General features: G+C 49.9%; 1 protein-coding gene and 1 pseudogene across 1 annotated transcript; both read left to right on the forward strand.

Annotated features, from left to right (window-relative positions):
• Window positions 1-2,435: 2,435 nt before the first annotated feature.
• On the forward strand, window positions 2,436-13,008 carry LOC129334472 (B-cell differentiation antigen CD72-like; annotated as a pseudogene).
• Window positions 13,009-17,691: 4,683 nt separating this feature from the next.
• On the forward strand, window positions 17,692-18,713 carry LOC129334986 (uncharacterized). The gene is made up of 2 exons (XM_054987398.1): window positions 17,692-17,930; window positions 18,023-18,713. Exons 1-2 carry the CDS (start codon window positions 17,715-17,717, stop codon window positions 18,590-18,592), a joined length of 786 nt encoding a protein of 261 aa, XP_054843373.1. The 5' UTR covers window positions 17,692-17,714; the 3' UTR covers window positions 18,593-18,713.
• Window positions 18,714-24,154: the final 5,441 nt, after the last annotated feature.

The raw sequence follows: 24,154 nt of genomic DNA on the forward strand, positions 1-24,154 counted from the left end.
AGAAGAATGGCAGTCAGGTGGCATTGTGTGTGGGGAAGGCAGCTGGCTAGTGCCCTGGGGCAGGCGGGCCACACTGGGCCACACTGGCAAAGCCAAAGGATGCAGCAGAGGGCGAGCCGGGAGGGGTGGAAGGGAGGGTCAGGGTAGCAGAGCACCCAGAGCTCTTTGTCTGGAAGGAGACAGTCGGCTAGACAACAGTATTTGAGATTAGGCTGGTGGCAACTCAGGGGACGCCCTCCTCAGCCCTGGCACCAAAACTCTGGCATTCTTGTCCCCGGAAGGAGATTCGCCTGGCCCTTTCTCTTGCTGTCTTCCACTAATAGTGATGACTTATTCGTTTTGGTAGCACCCAAAGTTTGTGGTGGGGGATGAGCTTTTGTGAGTCACAGCTCACTTCTTCAGATAGATATCTGAAGATAGATAGTCTTATAGGAGCTACTGGACTCTTGCTCTTTTTTACAGCTACAGACAGATTAACACGGCTACCCATCTTTATGTGTTCTGTTGGCATTCTCTCAGTGGTCCTGCCCAATGTTTTAATAGTTGTTTTCATATTTTTATATGTATATTTTAGGTCTGGTTTTAGTTGTTTTAATGATGTGTTTTTACTGGATTCAATGGTTTTAAGACGTGACTTTATTATATATATTTTAAATTTGTAAGCCACCTTGGTGGCCCTTATGAGAGCAAAAAGGTGGGGTATAAATTTTGTAAAATAAATAAAATGTATCTGAGAAGCAGTCTCAGCCACCTCCTGAGTCTTAGGGCTGGAGAGACCTGTGAAATCTGAGGCTTGGGAGGGACTTTGGATCACCCCCCCCAGTCTGCAGCAGAACCTCCTACTGTCAGATTATGGCATTCCAGACTCTATAGTCTGCCTTCCTCCCCTTTGCAAGAAGACAAGGTCTTTTGATTTCAAAAGGTTTATTTTGAAAGACAGCATTCAAGTCCAGATGTACATATTCTAGGATCAGAGACCCTAGCTGAGCAAGGAATTGCTAAGAATGAGGCACAAAGTGAAGGTTGTTACATTTCAGGCCCTCAGCCTCCTCCCCCCCCCCCCAGAGTTCACATAGACGAAAACCTCTCTGTGGGAACAGCCAAGGTCGATGCAGGCGAAAACAGATAAGACAGTGTCCTTTCCCATGGAACCGGCGCCGGCAGGTGGTGGGGCCTAGAGGGAAAAGAAGACTACACAGCTACAAGATTAAGTATGGCGTGACTTAGGCTCCCTAGGTCATGCAAAAGAACAGTTCAATATGAAGAACAGATCCTGACACCTACAACTGAGGCCACCCAAGAGGGAGAGCGGCCTGGGCCCAGCTCCCCTCCACGGGGAGGGACCAAGAAGAGGCAGGGAAGCACTCAACGAGGGGCCCTGGATAACACCCCCTGCCAGCACCCACACCCCATTCCTGGGCCACAGCCAGAGGAGCTTTTATTTGGGACGGGCAGTTCTCTTTGGCTGTTCTGGCCCTGTGAAGGAAGCCCCCTCACCCAGCTATGCGCCCACCCGTCCTGTGGCCATGCAGTGTCCCCACCACTCCTCCAAACCTTCATTTCATTTCTCAGAAGAACTATTACCCCACTTTCCTCCAAACCAGAGTGGGAATTAAGGCAGGAAACACCCTAAATTAAAGCAACAGGGGGCAGCCACTGCAGCAAAGGGAAGTCAGGAGAGCCCCCCCCCCCCTCCTGGCTTTCCACCAATGATGCAAAACCAAACTATTCAAAAAGGCTTTTTACTCAAATGAGAGGGCTGCTGCATTGTAGGGAGGGGGTCTCAGATGCTTCGCTAAAGAGTTAGGGGCCGTAGACTTCACCACTCTGTTGCCTTGCATATTATCTGCTGCTTTGAATATGTGCTCCTCTGTACCACCAGTGCTCCACGTGGTCTAATGTCAGTCCTAGAAGTGATTATGTTCTGCTTCAGTATTTTTTCTGCTCTGTAATGGATTCTCGCTGATACGATGCCTTTTAAACTTGTGTCTCTTTACCCTGTGGCGTTGTTCATGAAACGTACTTGATACTGATACTAATCTCATACTGTGTAATGCGCCTTGAGTCTCAGTGAGGAAGGCGGACTATAAATGATATACATAAAATAAAACAAATAAAACAAAGCCTGCCCCCCTCCCCACTGCTAAGCATCCCAACTAAGACGGACCCCCCCCCCAGCCCCTTCTCTGCCCCCTCCGGCTCCGGCTCCGGCTTCCGTTTCTGCCTTAGCCGGACCGGAGCGGGGCTGCGCAGCAGGCGACAGCAGCGCTGGACGGACCCCGGCGCTCGGCTCCCGGGGCGAGTGGGCGGAGAGGGGCTGGGCCGAGATGGGTCGCCCCCTGCTGGTGTCCCCCCGGGCTGAGCCAAGCTGGGCGAGGATTTCGCTCCGGGAAGCCACAGGGCGACGGTAGGGCCGGGCTGGGCTGGGCGCGGGCATGGCCGAGGCGGTGACCTACGCGGACCTGCGCTTCGCCAAGGGCGCCCCGCGCAAGAGCCGCCCGCCCGCCGACGGGCCCGCCGCCCCCCCGGCAGACGGCAGCGAGGGCGAGGGCGAGCTCACCTACGAGAACTGCCCGCCGGCCCGGACCCGCCCGCAGCAGCCGAGCGAGGCTGGGCAGGGGGCCCCGGCGGGGGCGGCCCTCCGCAGGACCCCCGACGAGCCGCCGCTTTCTCTTGCAGGGCCCGCCCGGCAGCGAAGGGGGCGCGTCCCGCTGCTGGCCCTGCTGGGCTCCTGCCTCTTCCTCTTGGCCACCTGCCTGGCGCTCGGCGTCCGATGTAAGTCCCCTCCCCGCCCAGGCCCTCCTTCACCTGGCCTGGCCCAGCCCTATGGCCGGCCCCCCTCCTGGGGGTCCCAGGTGGGTCGCCCTGTGCTGCTTCTCGGGAGCCCAGAGCCCGCAGGCGATGCAGCCACCCTGCAGACGCCCCCCACCCCCCCAACCCCGCCCGGCCCGGTTCCCACTCCCGCCTTCACTCCTCTGCAGACGGGCAGGTCTCCGGGGAGCTGCAGCGGGCATCCCAGAGGCACACGCAGCGGAGAGCGGCGCCCTGGGGCAGAGAATCGGCAGCCGGGAGGAGGAGCTGGAGCGTTCCATGGGGCAGCTCTCCCAGGCCCGGGCCGAGCTCAATGCCACCCGGCTGGCCCTCTGGGAGAGCTGGCAGGCGGGCAACGGCACTCAGCGGCGGCTAGAGGAAAAACTGACTCTCCTGCAGCGGGACAAGGAGGAGGCCACCCGGCAGCTGGAGGAGGCCACATCATGCCAGCGGATTGGTAAGCCTGTATCAGGGGGCAGTCGGGCTTGGCTGGTGGCTCAAGTTTCTTGACTGAGTCTCTCCGCATGAGACATCTTAGGGATGCTCAAGTGTAGGGAGATTCAGTGTTGTAGTTCATTCATTCATTCATTCATTCATTCATTCATTCATTCATTCATTCATTCATTCATTCATTCATTCATTCATTCATTCGGGTTATTTATAGTCCCCCTTTCTCACTGAGATTTAAGGCAGATTATACCTAGCGTTCGATTAGTACAATCAGTATCGAAGACATTTCCATACAGCGTCAAGGACATTTCCACAACAATACCATAGGATCTAAAAAGGCAGAGCTGGTGGAGATCGCTCCTCAGAGGGTTTGTTAATTTCATCTTCTCCTCCCGGAAGGCTCTGTCAGTTTCACCTCTCCAGTCTAAAACTGTACCTGATCACAACCAGAGGGCAGTGAGGAATGGAAAGGGGCAGGAGGTGCCTTCCAAAGCCGGGCTTGGGCCTGGAGAGGTTCTAAGGGGCTGAAGTTTCCCTTCTGGCATTTCACAGCTCTTGCCTTGCCTACTGTTAGGATCTGCCAAGTAACCTTCAAAAGACCCCCCTGTTTGTTAGTAAGAAAGACCTTTGTTGAAAAGTTGCTGGTTTCACGATCTCACTGGGTTCTTTGCCAGGAATGAGGGCACAGGTAGGGATCAGGCATATAGATCATTCAAAGCCCAACACTCCCCCTTTTCCTAAAGGCCGGCTAGTTCCACTGGGACACAGCTGTGCAGGGGATGGGACGCAGGGAGAGATGGCACACAGGGGGTCACGGTTAGGGAGGCTTCCTTTCCCACGGCCCAGCTGCGAGAGCACAGTCTAGCAGAGACAACCTCAGGAACAAACAGACTTACACCCTGTGTGAGGGCGTAAGAGACAGCGGACAGTTCAGGCACCGCATGACCCTTCACAGATAAGCGTAACATCCAGCCCCAGCCCTGGCGCATGAGCATGGCACGTGCTGCCAGCATTTGACACCTACAGGCCCCTCCGCTGATGCGTGAACTGGCATTGGTCAGTAAAATGACAGCAAGCCCCCTACAAATTTTGGCTGGGTGTTTTGGTGCTGTCACATAACTTGAAGTTTGTGAGCTGTCCCCATAGACAGCCCGACATAAAGCACATGGCAATCACAGCCGTTCCGGATCAGAATGCATCTAGGACCCCACCCCTTCTTGTGTCTCCCCCTTCCCCAGGCTGCTGTCCCAACGGATGGACGCTCTTCCGATGGAAGTGCTTGTGGGTGTCAAATGAGCAGAAGACTTGGGAACGGAGTCAGACTGACTGTGAAAGGCAATCCTCTCAGCTGCTGATTGTCAAGCCCTGGGATGCTGGCACCTTGTGGGACGCTGCAGGGATACCGGTGAGAAGGAACACCATTTCCATTTGCAGAAAAGGGGGTGCTGAGCATGACGTAGCCCTTCATGCCTTCTGCCTCCCTGGTCCCAAGATGCAAGATAAGAGAGCTTCTTTCGTGTGCCCTGGGAATTTATAGCCTCCCCTTGGCAGTCCACCCCCCGCTTCCCCGCCCCCAGGGTTGTTCTGAGATTTCTGCCCCCAAGAGAAAGGGAGAACCATCTAGCCAGCTGGCTCCCTTGGACTCCATTCCTGGAGGTGTGATATCCTAGCCAGGGGGGAGAGACGGCAAGCTCTTTGTTTTCCCCCACCCAGCATGTGCGTAATGTGAGAGCTGGAGGGCTCTGTGCTCAGGGGGCACGGCTTCCGGCCCCTGGCGCTGCTGCCCTGCTGAGGGGAAGAGCCAGCAGTGGTCTATAGACCGGTTCTCACAGAATTACAAAACTGGCAAGCGAAGGAAAGCCCTCCAAATGCCCTTCAAATCTGCCACCAGCCCCTCAGTGTTTCCCAAAGCTTAGGAGGGGAGGGACACCCCTCCCAGCCTGTAAGGGAACTAAACAAAGCAAAGCTTACCTTGCAAGAATGGTTTTGCAACTAGAGTTCACAGCAAAAGTGTATTTTTGTAGTAGGTGGTTCACAAGAGTTTACAAAAGTGAGTTCAGCAAAATGATTTTGAGTTCTGAGACTCCAAAGTCACAAACCCACACAAAAAGATAATATAATTATTTTATTAAGGTGCAAGGTCACTATAAAATACATGAGACAGAATGTGAGGATTAAAATAACAAAATCCTATAGCTTTGTAAGCTCTAACTTTTACATACCAATATCATAGCAGAAGATAGATCTCAAAGTTGTCGAGAATGTGGGAGGCAAAGTCTCTGGTCGAGAAGCAAAGAGTGGCTGGGCTTCATAGCAAAGCAAAATGGATGGGCACCTGAGCTCCCATCCCAGTCAGAGCCGGATTTGAGATGCTGGGCGAGTTACAATGGAATCTCACTGCAACCCACCTCACGTCTGAGGTCTCCATGCTGGGTAAAGGGTTTTTAAGCCATTTTTGCCATTCCAGTGGTGTAGGCCCTGCTCCAATTAAGTGGCCAAAAAGTGATGTCATAGTCAAAAGGAGACTGGGCGCAAAAGGGGCTGGGCACAAAAGGCTGCAGTCCTTGGCACCGAGCTCCTATCTTGCAGGTGCAAATTAGTTCCTAAAATCAGTAATGTTGATTGGCTCACTGACTGTCCATGGAAGCTCAGCCCCCCCCCCCCTCCCCTGAGTCTGAAGACAGCTATGTTCCCAGAGAAGCTGCTAGCAACAGGGAAAAAAGGGGGCGGGGAGTCGGGCTAAAGGAAGGCCTTAACAAGACAGCACAGCTTCTTGACCAAAGTTCCAAGAGACATGGCCTCTGCAAAAGTTGACTAGAAAAGCATTTTTCCTTACAGTGGGTGCCTCATTCCTAATACTGTTTTTACTCCAATGCAAGACTAGTTTTTTTCCCAGGTATGCCATCCCCAAAAGGGGGGATCATCTTACGTTCATTTATAATAGAAAAGAGTCCAGTAGCACCTTTAAGACTAACCAACTTTACTGTAGCATAAGCTTTCGAGAATCACAGTTCTATGTGCATCTGACAAAGAGAACTGCGATTGGTTGTTGTGGATTTTCCGGGCTGTATAGCCGTGGTCTTGGCATTGTAGTTCCTGATGTTTCGCCAGCAGCTGTGACTGGCATCTTCAGAGGTGTAGCACCAAAAGACAGAGATCTCTCAGTGTCACACTGTGGAAAAGATGTTGGCAGGTCATTTATATCTACTCAGGAAGGTGGGGTTGGGCTGAGTCATCCTGTAAGAGTTTCCCAGGGTGTGGAATGCTAATGGCAGGAGGCTTCACTGTATCCTGAGGAGGTTCTTTTGCATATGGATTGGTGCTTGATATGCTAATCTTCTCTGCAGAGCTATTGTCGGGTATAGAGTGTTTTGTTAGCCTGGTGTTTTTCAGGACTGGAAGTCATGCTCTATTCATTTGTCTCTTCTTTCCTGTTGAAATTGTGCTTATGCTTATGAATTTCAATGGCTTCCCTGTGCAATCTGACAAAGTAGTTGGAAGTGTTGTCCAGTATTTTAGTGTCCTGGAATAGGATACTGTGTCCTGTTTGAGTTAGGCTCTGTTCAGCCACTGCTGATTTTTCTGGATGGCCAAGTCTGCAGTGTCTTTCATGTTCTTTTATTCTGTTACTGGAACTGCTCTTTTATTAGAATGGGGAATCAGCACAGCAGTCTAAATTTAGCACGGGTCTAGCCATCTATACCAAGGTCCTGCTTTTCGGAAATCCCCGCGACAAAGAGGCAGACTACAATTATTCAATCAATAACGTGTATTTTCTAATAGTGTGGCGTATGCCTAAACTTACACACACATACAAGATTACATACAAGAGCTAAGAAATACAGAGTAGGAAATTTAGAGATGGCTGCATGAGCGAGAGCCCCATGATGACAAGGGCATACTTACGAGAATCCTGAAGCAGAGCAGAGATATGAGCAGTGAAAAGGGGTCTAGTGCCTGCACTACACCACGGGTAGAACGGCAGCAGGGAAGTTAGGATAGGAATGGCGCGCACTCCCTCGGGTTCGAGGGGCAAGCTTATATACTTTCAAATTACCCAGGGGCTGACACCCCTTTCAGTGGTTCTCACGACTTAAATCAAAGGATTTGGGGCCATCGGAACAGCCTTGATTGGACAATGTTTGAAGTCTGATGTATCATGACACCTTTTTGGGAGAGGGGATGGGGGGGAGGAAGGCGATCCGGGCCGTTTGCACTTTCCCAGAGCTCATTCGGGTGCCTTCAAGTCCGGAGTGCAAAGGTTGCTTTGATGTGCGCTTGCTGATTGCCCTGGCTGACTGATGATCAATCTCCATCCTGGACAGGTGTTAAGAAATGCGGAGGAGAGCGGGATTCTCTCGCTGTGTACGTGGTCAGCTCGCTTCTTCGAAATGGCTTCCCAAAGCAGGCAGTTCCCCTTGGTTTCCTGGCTGTCTGAGAATATGGCTGTCGTCTGGGCACGGCTAGGGCTTACCAGCAGACTGCCTGGCAGTGAGGGCACACTTGGGACCCAGCCCACGGGAGGCTCCCGGCAGGAGCTGGCCAGGGAGCGCCTGCCCATTCTCGCGGAAGGTCTCCCTGGCTGGCACCTGGCCGCTGGCAGCGTGGTCTCCGAACACGTCTTCAACGGTGAGCAAATTGGCACCTCTGGTGGTTGAGCATCCAGTGGGGTGGGGGAGGGAAGAGGGAAGAGGGGGAGGTGTCATTTGTAAATTTGTTACGGAGAACCACATAGCCAGATTACAAAATTTAGATCAGCCAATGGGCTGCACTTCTATGTGTCCACCTCGGGAAAATTACATATATATATGTATGTATACACACACATATCCATCCATCCATCCATCCATCCATCCATCCATCCATCCATCCATCCATCCATCCATATATATATGTGTGTGTGTGTGTGTGTGTGTGTGTGTGTGCATGCACATATCCATCCATGTATATGTATATGTATATGTATATGTATATGCATATGCATATGTATATGTATATGTATATGTATATGTATATGTATATGTATATGTATATGTATATGTATATATATGTATATATATACATACATATACATACATACACACACACACACACACTCATATATACACATACACATACACATACACATACACATACACATACACATACACATACACATACACATACACATACACATACACATACACATACACATACACATATTAAGATGCAACCGTCAACACAATTTCATAATATGCAAGGTAACTCATATGCACAGGCTTAAGAGCAGAAGTATTTCACAGAAGGATCAGCAATTACACAATCACAAGCATAGTCTTCCAGGTAAAAGCGGGAGGCAGTTCATACATGGGTTGAAACCCAATTCATATATGATTTCCGGATGGGGGGTACATAGCAAGTCATAAGCCCAATCACAGGTGTAAAGCAATTCCTGAATGCATAGTAATTCATGGGTACAGAGCAATTCATAGACACCAAGCAATTAATTCATAGACCAATCCATTCATAGAGGGTGGAAGTGACACACCAGACTAAATGTCATATTGCAATTCATGAACAGACATCATTCCCATGTGGCTAAAATGAGAGATGACATACAGCAGTACAGATGCGCGCGCGCGCACACACACACACACACACACACATAAATCGTAGGGGTTATTTCATATATGGCTAAAATCAAAAAGCAAAGCAGAGACATGGGTGATTTGTAAGCCATGGGTTAAGCTGAGGGCATTTTAAAATATGTAGAGACTCAAGACATAATGTGGTTCACGGTGCATACAAGCACAAGGAAAATGACAAACGTACCTTAAAAAGCACTACAGCGGAGGAAGACGGATTTGAAAGAACAGTTCATAAGGCATAAAACTTGGGGAACTAAATTCATAGGGGTACAATTCCTAGAAGGCAATTCATTGGATAAGTCCATAGGAACGGGGAGAGGAAAAAGATCACAGATGGCGCAGTCCACAGTACAGCTATGAGACTGGGTTGCATATATATATATATATATATACAAGAAACAAGCAAACTTAGTCCAGGTACCTTTGCACTCCCCTAGACATCTGCATTGCGCCGGAGCATGAGCTGGCAGGCGAGGCGTCAGGCACACAGTTACTAGTCCTCATGGGGGGTGGGGCTGAGGGTGGCCGTCTGGAGGCAGATCGCGGGTTGGGAGGTAGCAAAACCTGCTCCCCCCTAGTCCACAAGAGGGCCTCAGAGCGGTGTCCAGCAAGCAAAGCATCTATGGGGCCGGTTCAGTTCGTACGCATAAATGTACACACAATTATCATGGCTCATAACAACAAAGGCAAATAGGAAAAAAAGACATCAAGGGAGAGGGAGAGGGAGAGCGCCCAGACCGTTCTCCTAAGGCAGTAAAAGCTCTGGGTTGTAACGATCCAGGCAGTGAGCTACCTGAATCTGCTGGAGTTGTCTGCGGCTCCAACATCCTATGTAAAGCAGGGTGGCACACAACAAAACTTGGAAAATCAAAATAATAACAATCAGGTGCATGGCCAGATTGAATATTCCGGTGGCTGTGGGACTCCAGCCGAGGAGGGACTCCCACCACGAGTGTTCTCCGGTGACCTTGATCTCCTTGACCAGGTCCAGGATCTCTTTGCCATTGTGGGATACCATCACTGCGGCGGTATCTCCATCTCTCTGGATGCTCTGGAGAGTGCGATGCAACTGTGGGTGGGTCAGGAGCTCGTGGATCACTTCCAACCCAATGCCGAGGGAGTGCCTGGATGCTATGCTGGGTGGTCCCGATGTAAACTTGTCCACAGCTGCACGGTATACGGTATACTCCTGCAGAGGTGAGGGGGTCTCTACTGTCTTTTGCTGATCGTAGCATCTGTTGTATTTTTGGGGTGGGTCTGAATACTGCTTGAAGGTTGTGCTTTTTCATAAGCTTTCCCATCTGATCAGTGATTCCTTTGATATATGGCACTTTTCCTGTGGGAGACTGCTTTTCCTTGGTTGTTTGATTTATCCTTGGTTTACTTGCTCTTCTGATTTCATTTCTGGAGTAGCCATTTGCTTGGAATGCGTGGTTTAGATGATTAATTTCCTCATTGAGAAGGTGCGGCTCACATATCCGTCTTGCACGGTCTACTAATGTTTTTATTATGCCTCTTTTCTGTCGAGGGTGGTGATTGGAGTTTTTGTGTAAGTACTGATCCGTGTGAGTTGGTTTCCTGTAGACCTTGTGACCTAACTGGAAGTCTGCTTTGCGGATGACCAAGGTATCTAGAAATGGAAGTTTCCCCCCGATTTCTTTCTCCATTGTTCTCTTGCCATGAAAGCCTTCGACAAGAACTGTGATTCTTGAAAGCTTATGCTACAGTAAAGTTGGTTAGTCTTAAAGGTGCTACTGGATTCTTTTCTATTTTACCCCTATTTCAGACACTGTTTGGGCTGTCCTCTGGTTCTATCCAAAATTTCCCCTTTCCTGTAGCTCCCTATCACCTCTTCTGAAATGGCACAAAAGGTTTCCTCCATCACATCACATAAAAAAGGGTTGTTATGAGAGGATGGGGCACTTGTAGCTCTTTAGCTGTCCTCTGGTTCTATCCAAAATTTCCCCTTTCCTGTAGCTCCCTATCACCTCTTCTGAAATGGCACAAAAGGTTTCCTCCATCACATCACATAAAAAAGGGTTGTTATGAGAGGATGGGGCACTTGTAGCTCTTTAGCACATTCATACTTTGCACTTGATGAAATAATTTTCATTTAGAGTTTAGATTGTTGTTTACTGTATCCCATGGGGTGGGGGGTGGGGAGATTCCCTTTTGTTTCTCTGAGTTGGTGCAAACCCCAAGCCAAGCAGCCCAGGCAAGAGCTGCCCCCTGACTACCAGTGTTCCAGAGGCTGCAAAGGTGGGAAAGCCCCTGGAGACCCCCCCTGCATGCTCTCTCTGTCTTTTCAGAAGCACTGAAACCAGAGAGGTGTCAGCAACGGGTGGGTGCTGGCCCCTCCCCTCAGGAGTGGAAGGGAGTCCCCGAGCACTGCTGCAGGCGGTCGGTTCTGAAAACATCCCAGGGCAGTGTTCACTCACCTTGCCGTTTTCTTTTTGCTCCTAGAGCCATGTGCAGTCAGATGAATTCTGGATTGGACTCAGTGGTAAAAAGAAGTCTGGTTGGAGTTCCGAGTGGCTTTGGCTTGAGGCTGACGGCTCATGCCTCGCAGGGTGCGTGTCATGCTGCATTGGCTCCCCGTCAACCACATCTGTTCAGCTTGGGCAGAGGATGGGCAACATGTCCAGCCTTCCACCACTGCAGCCCCTAGCCTCGCCCTGAACCTCTTCAGTGGCCAGTGGTGCTGCTTCATTACGTGCCAAGTGCTGTGTCTACCATGGGCCCATCCAGCTTAGTGCAGTCATTTCAGACCGGCTGTGGCTCTCCCAGGCCTCCAGCAGTCCCAGCCCAGCTGCCTGCCCCCTTCTCAGCGACAAGTTCCGGAATTCAGCCCGGCCAGCCAGGCGCTCTGCTGTAGCCGCCCCTGCGTGGCAGAGAGAGAGTGACCTCACATTTCAGGGGGCCTGGACAATGATAAGGAACGGGACGATACCTCCCACGCCACTGACCAGCTCAAGGCAGGACACCCTCCAAACCACCCCAACTTATTTTCATTTCTAATTTTATTTACTCCCGCCTTTCTCCCAAGTGTGGACACAAAGCAGCTTACATCATTCTCCTTTCAGTTTCACCCTCACAAGAACTCAGTGAGATAAGCTAAGCTGAGAATCTGTGAATGGTCCAATGTTACCCAGCAACCTTCTGTGGTAGGGTGGGGATTGGAACCTGGGTCTCCCAGATACTAGCCCAACACTGTAACCACTACCCCACACTGGCAGTGCCATGGCCCAGGGAAGGGAAAGGTTAAGGGCCCGTTCCAGCTGCCCCCATTTCCCACCCCATTTCATTGCAGCTGCTCAGCAGAGACCAGGTGCCCGGAGCCAGGCCTGCTGCCAGCCACGTCTTCTGGCCCTCCGTCCACTGGGTGTGGCTGGAGCTGCGGAGCTTTGGGAACAGCCTGGGCGTTGCAAATGGAGCCAGCTGAAATTGATGCATTCTGAGGGGCAGCAGAAAATGTTCCGCCGGTGGGGAATACGACTTTTTGCCATTTCATGGAGTTTGTCTTTCTTACCCCTCCAGAACAGACATACCTCAGTTACCTGCTAAGTACAACTCAAATGAAGCCTGCGCCACTCTGAACCAAAGAAAACTGTCATGGGGAGCTTGCACTAGAACACGCCGATACATCTGTGAGAAGCCAGCCAGGCCCGGAGGACCGAACTCCCATCTGGGTTAGATGGCTTGAGATCCGGAGGATGCCTCTGCAGCAGGGAATCCCGAGGAGCCCGAGTAAGTCCTAAGAGGCCCACGCAGTGCCCTGGAATGTGGGCTCCTGTCGACATCCCCGTCCTGCTGGTTGCACAAGGCCCAGCCCCAGTCCCCCCCCCCCCTCCGCACTTCTCTGCAATGCAGTGGTGCCGACATGGGAGGAAGAGCCTGCCTGCACCCCGCGACGCCTGGGTCTTCCGGAATATGCTCCGCACGAGCCCGTTTCCGTGACAAGAGCTGAAGCGGGAGCAGAAGAAATCCTCTCGAAGCTTCCTCCCCCAAAATGGCCTCCTCCCCACTCGCTCGCTCGCTCGCTCGCACTGGCCTATATCAAATCCAAGCCTGCTGCAGAGTCCACCACCTGAGAGCTGGAAGCCACGTGCCCGCACCTCTCGCCCGCTACCCAAAGCCTCCCACTCCTTCACAGCTTCATTCTGGACTGCAAAGCACCCCTCGGCGGGAGGAGGAATAGAGGAAGGGGAAGAAGAGCCTCGCCTAGCTGGCCCTGAGCTTTGGCGTGCAGCTCCAGCTGTCCCCAGAACGGGCACTGCAGCAGTTCTCCCCTCCTCTCTCTCTCACACACACACAGAATAAATGATGGGCCACCTTCAGCAGACTTGGCCCACGGGCTCCCCATGTTGTTTTCTTTCCTCCCCAGCAACCGAACACCACCTTTACAGGGAATGTCTTGGTTCCACTCTGCGTGGGGGTTAAGTCATCCTGTAGGGCAGTATGTAAATTGAATGTTGTTGTTGTTGTTGTTATTCCATTTCCACAGCTGTGGCTTCTGTGCCTCTGTAGCTGGCAGAATAATAATAATAATAACATTTATTATTAATGTTTTAATGTATTATTAATTAATTAATTATCGATTTATATACTGCCCTTCAGGATGACTTAACACTCGCTCAGAGCAGTTTACAAAGTATGTTACTATTATCCCCACCACAACAATCACCCTGTGAGGTGGGTGGGGCTGAGAGAGCTCTGAGAGAGCTGTGACTGACCCATGGTCACCCAGCTGGCTTCAAGCAGAGGAGTGGGGAATCAAACCTGGCTCTCCAGAGTGGAGTCCTGCTGCTCTTAGCCACTACACCAAACTGGCTCTCAGAGAATGTGGTATCCTGCTTAGCTCCAGCAGGAGGAGTGCAGCTGGAGGGGCTCAGGCTCAGGTTTTCCCAGCTGCAGCAGTTGGAATCACGGGGTGACCCTGCCTGCCTGCCTGCCTGCCTGCCTGCCCTTGCTCTTGATCATAGAAATGACACACACAAAACACTGCAAGGCACACACTTCCCCGTGCACACCAAGGCATGTCTTGGGACCTTGAACCGGTGGGAGGATCTGGAACTCAGGTAGAAGTGGCTGCCCCAGAGCCCCCCCCCCAGCCATTCCCTCCCCTTGGTGGTATCTCCTCCAGAACCATCGAGTCAGCTGAGGGCAGAGCCCGTGGCACAGCATGATTCCGCTCGGCCCACCTGTGTCCTGTACCACTGCATCACCCTTTGCATGCCATCCCTGAGTCCCTCGGAGGAACGGTTGGGTTGTGCCGCACGCCACCCCATGTCCTTTGCCCCATGGATTCAGCTTCCCTTTCCTTTGAAGAAACGCCTACCAAACAGCGGGGCAACAGGGGAGTGCCTATGGAAGGCAGTGGGGCACATCACAGGACGCAGCCAGCACCACTGATGGATATGGCCCCTGACAGGGGCGCATAAGCAACAAGACAGCCCCCCCCCCAACAAAGCAGCTCAGCCTCTGAATGCCATGAAGCGGCGGGCAAGGCTGACAGGAAATGCCCGAGGCCGAGGGGTTGGGAGGCTGTTCTGGCAGGAGAGGGCCAGGCACAAGGGGCAGAAAGGGGCAGAAAGGGGTGTGTGGCAGAAAGGAGCCGGAGACCTGCCAGGGGCTGGAGGGGGTAGATTTGCAGGAACAAACGCATGCCATGAAGGAATCAGTGCTGGACACACGGCCTTCCCTGGCCCTTAATGCAACCCCTCTGCTGTTGCCCCCCTGGCAACACGGAGCTCCATCCCCATGGAACCAGAAGCGAGCAGGTGCCGGGGGAACCCCTCTGGAAGCCGCATGGATGGGTGGTGGTGTGTGGGAAAACAGGAGCTGGTGGTTCCGAGAGACCAGGAGCCACGCGGGAGGGGGCAGGGTCCGCAAGAGCTGTGGAGAACTTCGCCTTGGGAACCCACCTCTGCCGAGGCACAACCTTCTGGAAATGCAATGATTTGGTTTTGCTTTCCGGGAGACAAGAGACTGCCCCTAATGTAAATAAGGAGCTGGAGCATTCCAGCCTATGGGTAGGTGGTCAGGCCCCCCCACCCCCTTTAACCAGGTCTCCTTTGCTACAGCACCCGCGCCTTTACTGGGTCGTGGAGAGGAGCCCCCAGTTTCACAGAATATGGTTATGGGGGGAAGGACTAGGACTGCTTTTTAACAAAAGAACAGAGGGGGGTTCCTGTCTTCCAGCATATCCTACTATATACTTCCCTTAGTGTTTTCCTGATGATGCACATTTATGCTGGTGCGCCTGCACGGGCACACTAGCATAAAAGGGCGCCGTGGAAGGCCGCTTCCGGAGGGCGCCACTAGCGGCAGAGGGCTGGGCGAGTATGCTTGGCCTGCTGCCACAGGCTTCGTAGCCCAGTCGGAGGTGGGTGGCAGTGTGGGAAGGGCAGTGCTCTGGCAAGCCCCAAGGAAGTCGTGGCAGGGGAGAAGCGCCCGTGGCCCACCACTTTCGGCAGGGACAGGGCGATGGGCCAAGGGTGAAGCGCTCGCTGCAGCGTCAGCCCCACCGGAACCAGGCGCTCCACTCTGCACAGACCCCAGGTGAGGGGGTGCGAGCGGAGCGCTGCCACCCTACAAGGCCCCTGGAGCCGTGGCACTCTGCTCTCCATGGACCCAGGGCAATGGAGCGAGAGAGGAGTGCCACCGGCCTGAGAGGCCCCTGGAGCCACGGCACTCCACTCTTTGCTCCAAACCCCCATTGCCTCCCTATCTGCCATTCCTCCCCAGACCCCTCCTGCCTCTCAGCCCTCCCAAGGCCCCCTGCTGCCCCTCTACCTGCCAATCCTCCCCAGCCCCCCCTGCTTCCCTCCTGCCAGCCCTTCCTAACCCCCGCCCCCACCCCCGCCACCAGCCCTCCCCAGCCCCAGCTTTCTAGAGCGCGTTGTATTTATTGGCACAACGGGCTCTGTTTCTAATTCTAAATAATGTTACAACCAAAGTCGTTTAAAGGGTCTTCGGGCCCCGAAGTTAAAAGCAGCTCAGCGATTCGCTCATGTGCTTCTCGCAACATTAAAGCGATGAACTTGAGCGGAAGCCCGAAGGCTGGAGAACAGGCAGCGGCAGCGCTTGGCGTTACGGGGCGATATTGTGCCAACGGAGCGAGTGTGCACGTCGGAAGACACGGAGCTCCCAGGAGCAGCTTCGGGGCAGCTGGTCGTCGTGCGGGGGGGGGGGCGGGGCGGCGTGGAGCCCTTCTCATGGCATTGACTAAGCAATGTAATAGGGTTAGGATCGTGAAATCTAAAATCAAGCACAAATCTGGAATGAAGATGAAACGAAGCATAAATATTAACGTGATATGTTTTAAAAGGTAGAAATATCATCTGATAATACATATGAGGGGGGAAAGGCAGACTATAAACAAACAAATAAATAAATAAATGTTTTTCTTTGGCGGTTTGGACGGAATCAAAATCTTCAGTGCTAGTTTAAAAAGTGTCTCTTTGCCGAGAACAGGCAGGAAGGGGGAGGGGAAGCCAAATGCTTCCTAAGCCGCACCCGGGGTCTTTAGGTATGCATCAGGTGCCCCACCTGGCCGAAGACAAAGGCCCAGCCAGTTAAGACTTTCTGCTAGAAGCTGAGCCTTGGGCAAGGGAAGGGGCAGAGACTTGGAGGTCTGAAATGCCAGAGACGATTTTTTGCAAGCGCAACAGCAGTCCCTGCACTAACCAGGTGCTGGCTAGTAGGAAACTGGGCAGGAGGGTTAGGGTCCAGAGAGGCAAGCCCACACAGGGAGCAGGGAGCCTTGGCCCTCCCCACGGGCAATTCCAAGCAGTGCTTGTGGGCACCAGGGAGAAGGAGCAAAAGCCCCTCTGAAGGTTGGGAGAAACTAGGTGGGCGGCATATGCAAGGCAGAGACTTGGACTGCACCTGGCTAATGCCCAGAGGGCAGGATGGGACAGTGCAGCTAGTCTGTTACAACATACAACAACCTATAGTAACCAGTAGTATAGTCTACAGTCCTTTTCCTTTTTAAAAAGCATTTTCCTGAACAATTCTGTTACAATTATATCTCTCTTACCTATGTAAAGATGTCTTTCTGAACAATTCAGTTTTCACGGTTTGTGGAATGCCAGGAGAGTAGAGCACTCCTGATCTCATTGGATCCCCCCCTCCCCCAGCATGCATCTGAGCTCCAACTCACCCTCACAGTGCAGTCCCAGTGGTGGGAACAGTGGGGTGAGAAGAATAAGGGGGGTACCTCATGTCATAACAAAAAGTGACAGGTGCCCCGCCCCTTTCTGGGAGGAAGTCCCGCCTCTATAACCCGGAAGTCCCGCCTCTATACCCCGGAAGTCCCATCTCTAGACCCGGAAGTACCACCTCTAGACCCCGGAAGTCCCACCTCTAGACCCGGAAGTGCCACCTCTAGACCCCGGAAGCAGTACCCCACCTGACAGGAAGGGCCTAGCAGGGTCCCGCCTGCCCCTGTGGACCAATAGGAAAGAGTTTTGAGTTTATGGGGTGCTAGGGTGGAAAATTGGGGGGCAGACCAGCCCCCTGCTCCCTAGAAGAGCCTAGCTGGTTCATGTGACCCCTCATTTCGCTCCCCCGAACCCCCAGAAATGGTTTTTGACGGCCCTAGCCCCCTGTCTCTGTATAGGTCCCCTGAGGGGCTCATGTGACGCTGCCATGCACGCGTCATGACTGGCCCTACCTCCTGGATGTTGTTTAAATGCGCCAATGAGCGGTGAGATGGCAGGGGAGCCTGGTCTTTAAATGGAAGAGCAGCAGGACGATCACAGCTTCTTCTGCGGCTGTTTTTGCTGGTGCAAGATGGAGAACACCCCTACAAACACGCTTGAAATGGCTGAACCAGTGCCCGAGGTGAAGCGTAAAGCCCTCAAAAGAATGTATGTCAAGATGTCCCGCAAAGGAGATGGCAGCATGTCGGTTGTGAAGCGTCTGTTTGGTTCACCGCCAAGGACTGTAGAAAATGACCATGCTGAACCTAATATGAACAAAAGAGGCAGCCCTGAGGGCAGCCTTTCAACAACCCAGCAGGCTACAACTATAATAGAGGTACGTATGCTCTAATTTTACAAGGCTCACCCAAATATATGTTTGCAGACTGTAAAAGCATGATCTAAACACTCTGTTGTAAATTCTTCTAGGAATGCTGCCGTTCAGATACCCCTGGCCTGATATGGCCCCTGCACGACAGTGTGGATAGATATTTTGAACTGGGCATCCTTCAAGAGGATTATGTCAACCCTAAAAATAGAAGATCTGCAATGAATGAAGTAGTCAAAGCTGTTTCATATTCCATTTTGAACCATTGTTTCAGCGAGATAATGTTTTTTAAATGTACAGGATGTGTTGAAGATATCCCCGCGCAGCTGGGCCACGATTGCCTGACATGGGAAGAGGATTTCTATAACCAGAACTTGAAATATGTATCTACTAAACTCTCCATGGGGCCCATGCTCTATACCATAACACTGCTAGCCACAAGTATCCATTGTTTTACAATGAATGAGGGGCATATTAAACGGCTAGGCAGGTATATAGAAGCGATTCAAAATGCTAAGAATGCACAAGATGCTCTAAATGGATTATTAAAGCAGTGCAAACAACGTTATGTAGATCTGGCTATGAAGATTATTAGAAAGAAATTCACACATCATAACTCCTTACTGAATTACTGTGGTATATGTGCACCAGTCTTAGAGATCAGGATGTAGCCTGTGCCTGATATAAAACAAAGCCATTTTCAATTTTTAAAAATGTGTTCGTGCCTTTTGTCTTACCATCACAGAAACCACCGGGTATGTCTCCAAAAAGATAAGGAGACTGTGTAGAATGTAGCCCGTGTTTGTATAAATAAAGTTGCTTTTCAATCAGTTTAAATGCGTTTATTCCCTTTGTCTTACCATCAGAACATTGTCTGCCTACAGATGATGAAGAATTTAAGTCTTTTCCAAAGATTCACTGTTCTGCTGAGAAGTATTATTGAAAAATGTAACAATTTGCAACATTTCCAATCCTTTTACTTTTTAATTTCTTTTTAAATTAGTGATTTTAAAGCATGGTCCTGTAATAGCACAAGAAGTTCAATTCAAAAGAATGTTCTTACAAGACACCCGCGATAAATACTAGTTATAATCACTTTCACACAGATTCCAAGGGGTTCTGGGGTGGGCAGCTGTAAAACAGTGGTAAAAATGACACTACAAAAGCGTGATCTTTACAAGACCACCCCCCCCCCCAATAAATACTTGTTGTAATTACTTTCACACAAATTCCAAAGGGTTCTGGGGCTGGAAAGCTGGACAGCGGTGGGAAAATAACGCTTCTGTTTACTTTAAATGCCTGGTAGCATCAATTCAGAACCATACCAAAGTTGTAAAAAACATACCCATGATATATGCGATAAGACCCCAGATGCAGGGGCCCAGGGATGAAGTAGAGGTTACTCAAGAATACTTGATGAACAGTGCCCTCTCGTGTAAAAATACTGACAGAGGGCTTTTAGAAGATAGCTGTAGGCCTATGTCAGCTAGAGACTAACAAAATTTGTGGTGGGGTATAAGCTTTCGGGAGTTTATCTTCATAAAACAACAGTGTTTCCCCCCAAAATCTATGAGCCTCTATGCATTATTTAACACCGGGGATAGAATTATTTGTGTAGAATTATTCAGTTGATCCTGTTCGCATCTCCTACAAGTCCCCAAAAGGGAATGTTTCTGGCATCCTAAAAATCTGATTCTGGTACCACCAGACAGAACACGGCAACAGTCTGTTTTCAAAAGATAAGGGGAAAATGTGCTGATTCCTCCATATTATGGGGGGTGCCATAAAAGAAAAGCACCATATTTCAACCGTTCTTCAAAGATTTGGGGTATGACGGGTACGGATCTGAAGGGTTTAAAAACCGCGCAGACGGCACAGCTTTTACACACGCTTTCTACCCCTGGGCGCCAAGAAGAGAGAGAAGGTAACAAGCCATCCTTGGTGAGTATCTATGGGCTAACAATTCTTAGAAGGGATTCTAATATTACGTATTTTTCCATTTTTAATAAGGACAAATTATGAGCGACCATCATCACATTCTGGATGATCTTGAAGGTGAATTTTTAAATCAGCATGCTTTTTCCAAACTGAGAAAGGGCTGAGGGGTTTTACACTGCTGCCAGAATACTGTTTCTCCACTCCTGCTTATAACTACACTTTTTAAATCTAGCACTCTCCTACAACTATTGTGTATATGAGCTCTGTTAATGAAACTGATATAATTCACACCTCTGTCTCTATGTTTCGAAGGGGGGGCATTAACCGCTCATTCTTTATCCAACTGTTTATCAAATAGGGGTCTGATAACAACCTGTGCTCTACTTTGAATGCTGCACACTGCTCTTTTCTAACACAGCCTTTCATTGTAAAAGTTATTGCAAAATTTGTGTGTGTTCTAGGATTCATTTTTTGAGGGAAGTGGCTGTGATTATATAAATTCGCCCCATAGCTGCTAACTGTACTTTTAATCTGAATTTAAGATGCTATGCTCTTTTGTTAATGAAACTGATATGATTCAGGGGGGTGGTGGGGTTCTTTTCAGAATACTGCTCATGCTTTCTCACACCTACTAACTTTAAAGCGGGCTGTTCTCTCAGTCAAGTAATATGCATGTATATTTATGCTAAATTAGCATTGCCAAGCTCATTGTTAATGATGCTGGTAGAATAGAAAAATGCATGTGATGAATTTTTGTTAACTGATGAATGTATCATATGATGTATTTTGTTTTTTATTTGACAGGTGCTGAATCAATAAAAATAAAAAAGTCTCAGCTGTATTGTACAAACACACAATGTGCACTAATGCTCACCTTATCTTGTGTATCACTTTCATTATAGCAGCAACTTTTAAATTTTCTCACCTACACATGACATAATGCTGGTATTAGGGTGTGTGGGGGTGTGTGGGGTGCTCAGGGGCCTTACTACTGTACGGGTGTGTATATACTCACACTATGAACCCATTCCTGCCAGAGAAAGTCAATGTGCAGCATGTAAGCATTCTCCACCAGCCATGATGGGTATTTTACCCCCCCCCCGCATACGCACCTTGTACCTATTCCTACACATCTGTATCATCTGTTTCTCACCCTCTATCGTTTCTACACAGAAATATTTCTTGATGATTTGAATATGCCCCTGGAAACTGCTCCTCCCAAGAGTGCTCAACAAGCCAGCACCCGCCGCACTACAGATGTGCAAGCAGAGGTCCACGCCTATGGCCCAACTTTCTTCAGTGAAGAGATAGGTAAATCCCACCACTCACTAATATATACTATAAAGCTGTATCAACACAGCTAGATTAACCCCGTCCCGCTCTCTTACAGAAATTATTTCAGAGGGAAGCACCATGCCAGTAGCAGCGACAGAGACTCCTACAGCAGCCCCTAGTAAGTCTCAGCTTAACAGGGGTCTGAGAGTTATGCTAGATAGCCACGGGGGAGGCAATAATGTGTTTTTGTTTTCTAGATACATCAGCTGCTGTGCCCCCGGGTGGCCAAAGACGCAGGAGTACAGCTCACAGCCTGAGACGACAGCCAGAGTCGAGTGCTAAAGGAGTACCACCTGCTAAGAAGAAGAAACCCGACCCTCCACAAAATATTGAGGAGCGTTACAAAAAGCTTTTTGAATACAGCCAGAGACTTTGTGACGGCCTCAAGAGGCTAAAGGAGAAAAAGCTGATTCTGGAGAAAGCACAGCAGTCCGTGGCTGAAGAAGAAATACAGCTCGGCAAGCTATGTGGCAAATATACACCTGATATTAAAAACGGTAACAACTATTCTGCCTGTAATGACAATTCATTACAAGGGGGTCGCGGGGGACCACAGGCCCTTTCCCCCCACCCCAGGGGAGATGAGGATGCCAGAGGTGCTGCTCCACCCTCTCCACACCATATGCAGGAACAAGAAAGTGTGTGGGATGCCGGGGGGCTATCTTCTACCCTACAGTGCTCACAACCCCTGTCACAGGAAGTTGCAGCATCTCCTCTAGAGACACCCCCAACTGAGAGGGATAATCCACCTCTAGAGGAAGATGACAACTCACCGGATGCGGGGGTTCATGTGGAGCGTGTCAGATCCTGGGAGAGGCCTTTTGAAAGATACAGGTCACTAATGATTAGTGAAGAATTTCGTTTTGTTAATTTAGACAGGGTGAACTCATTCCCCCAGGCTATTGCAGCACTATTCAGAGGCATTCAAGAGGTTCTGGATGAACTGAACGGGCGAATAGAAGATGGGGACTATGTTCAGTTGCGCTTAGAGGGTGGTGGGTTAGAAAATGCTCTGTATTCATTTAAGAAGAAAAAGAATGAACTAAGTGCAGGGGAGTTCCTTGAATATATTAGTGCCTTGCTCCAGAGCAACAGGGAGATTCTGGGTAACAGCACATTACGCCTAGTAGCTACCATTGTAAAAGCTCCACGGGGGGGTGGGCGCCGCTCAATCAAGTCTATCCCTTATAGCTCTATTATTGAAAAAAAGAGGCAATTTCTGGTGGACTTCAACAGTGAGCACCACAACCTCTGCTTTGCAGGTGGTCTCTTGTCTGTTATGGCAAAAGGGCAGCCCACAGACGCAGAATTGTTAAATGCTGCCAGAAAATTGCACAGAGATCTAGGGTGGTCGGATCAGAAAAGGGTGGGGCTCAATGATATAGCATGTATTGAAAACCATTTAAAAGTCAACATTCATGTGGTTACATGTTCTGATAAGGGGTGGGGGATCTTTAAAACACAGGAACCGCGGTATCCAAATACGTTCTTCGTCCTGTTACATGCGGATCATTATTACGGTGTGCGGAATGCTAAAGCATTGATGGGTGCACGAAATTACTGTGGACACTGTCATACCCTATATTGTCATAAACACAATTGTTCTAGGTACTGTAGAATGTGCACAAACATAGACTGCAAGAATGAGGTGGGGGTTGCAAAGAAATGTCCACACTGTTGCATGTACTGCAGTTCAGAAGCATGCTTTCAAAGACATTGCGCGTTGGCAAGAATAAATGAGGTGGAGTGCCCAGCTAGGGAGTGGTGTAAGAAATGCAAGTCTTAAACTGATGTGAAGCATAAGTTCAAAGAGTGTCACGGGAGGGCCTGTAAAGTCTGTAAAGCGAACCTTGCGGAAAATGAGGATTACCACCTATGTTACATAGAACCTCTTAAAGAGCCTGCATGCTCGACGCACTACATTTTTTATGATTTTGAATGCATGCAAGAAACAGGGGAACATATTCCTAACCATGTCCACGCTCGAGCTTTTAAAGAGGACCCCAAATGGGCAGCATCTGGTCAGTCTTGGGAGTTTAAAGGTGAAACATGCGTTTATCAATTTGTTAAAACATTCACCACAGATAGTACATTCAAACACTGCACGTTCATAGCTCATAATGCCAAAGGCTATGACTCCTACTTTATCGTTAAGCAGCTCATCATGGAGAAGCTTTATCCCCAGCTGGTAGCCATGGGGGGAAAGCTGATGTGTGTAACAATAACTAGTCTTGACATAAAATTCATAGATTCTTTGAACCACCTGCCTATGGCACTCTCTAAACTTCCCAAAGCCCTGGGGTTCAAGGGATGCAAGGGTCATTTCCCACATTTTTTTAACACTGTTGAAAATCAAGCCTATGTAGGACCATTACCCGATGTAAAATACTATGGTGTGGATCACATGATGCCCAAGGACAAGGCCGATTTTCTGAAATGGTATGAGGAAAACAGAACAGCAACGTTTGATTTTCAAAAAGAGTTAGCATTTTATTGTCAGCAAGATGTTGAAATTTTGGAGCGGGCCTGCACCATGTATAGATCTGAAATTATGAGTATGACTCAAAAGGGGGCCCAGTCTATAGATCCCTTTCAGTACCTCACTCTTGCAGGGGTATGTCTTGCAATGTACAGGTTTAACTTCCTGGCCCCCGGTACCATCGCTATTCCACCCCCAGATGACTATCACCGTATAGTGAAGAGATTTTCAACTGCATCGGTCCAATGGCTCATGTACACCGAATACAGTGAAAATATCCAAATACGTCACGCGTTAAAGGGTGGCGAAGTTCAGGTAGGCTCTTACCATCTAGATGGCTATGCGGTCATAGATAATAAGAAAACTGCCTTTGAATTTCATGGCTGCTTTTGGCACGGGTGTGTGCAGTGCTATAATCCATCAGAGATTAACAGGATGACAGGAACAACGTTTGAATCTCTTTACAATGCAACCTGCCGCA

The sequence above is a fragment of the Eublepharis macularius genome, chromosome 8 (genome assembly GCF_028583425.1).
Source record: "Eublepharis macularius isolate TG4126 chromosome 8, MPM_Emac_v1.0, whole genome shotgun sequence".
NCBI classification, from domain to species: domain Eukaryota; kingdom Metazoa; phylum Chordata; class Lepidosauria; order Squamata; family Eublepharidae; genus Eublepharis; species Eublepharis macularius.

Excerpts from the sequence above, each read along its gene's own strand:
- LOC129334986 (XM_054987398.1), top strand. The coding sequence starts at position 17,715 with ATGGCTGAACCAGTGCCCGAGGTGAAGCGTAAAGCCCTCAAAAGAATG. Across the intron at positions 17,931-18,022 it reads AGGCTACAACTATAATAGAG|GAATGCTGCCGTTCAGATAC; the intron begins GTACGTATGCTC and ends AAATTCTTCTAG.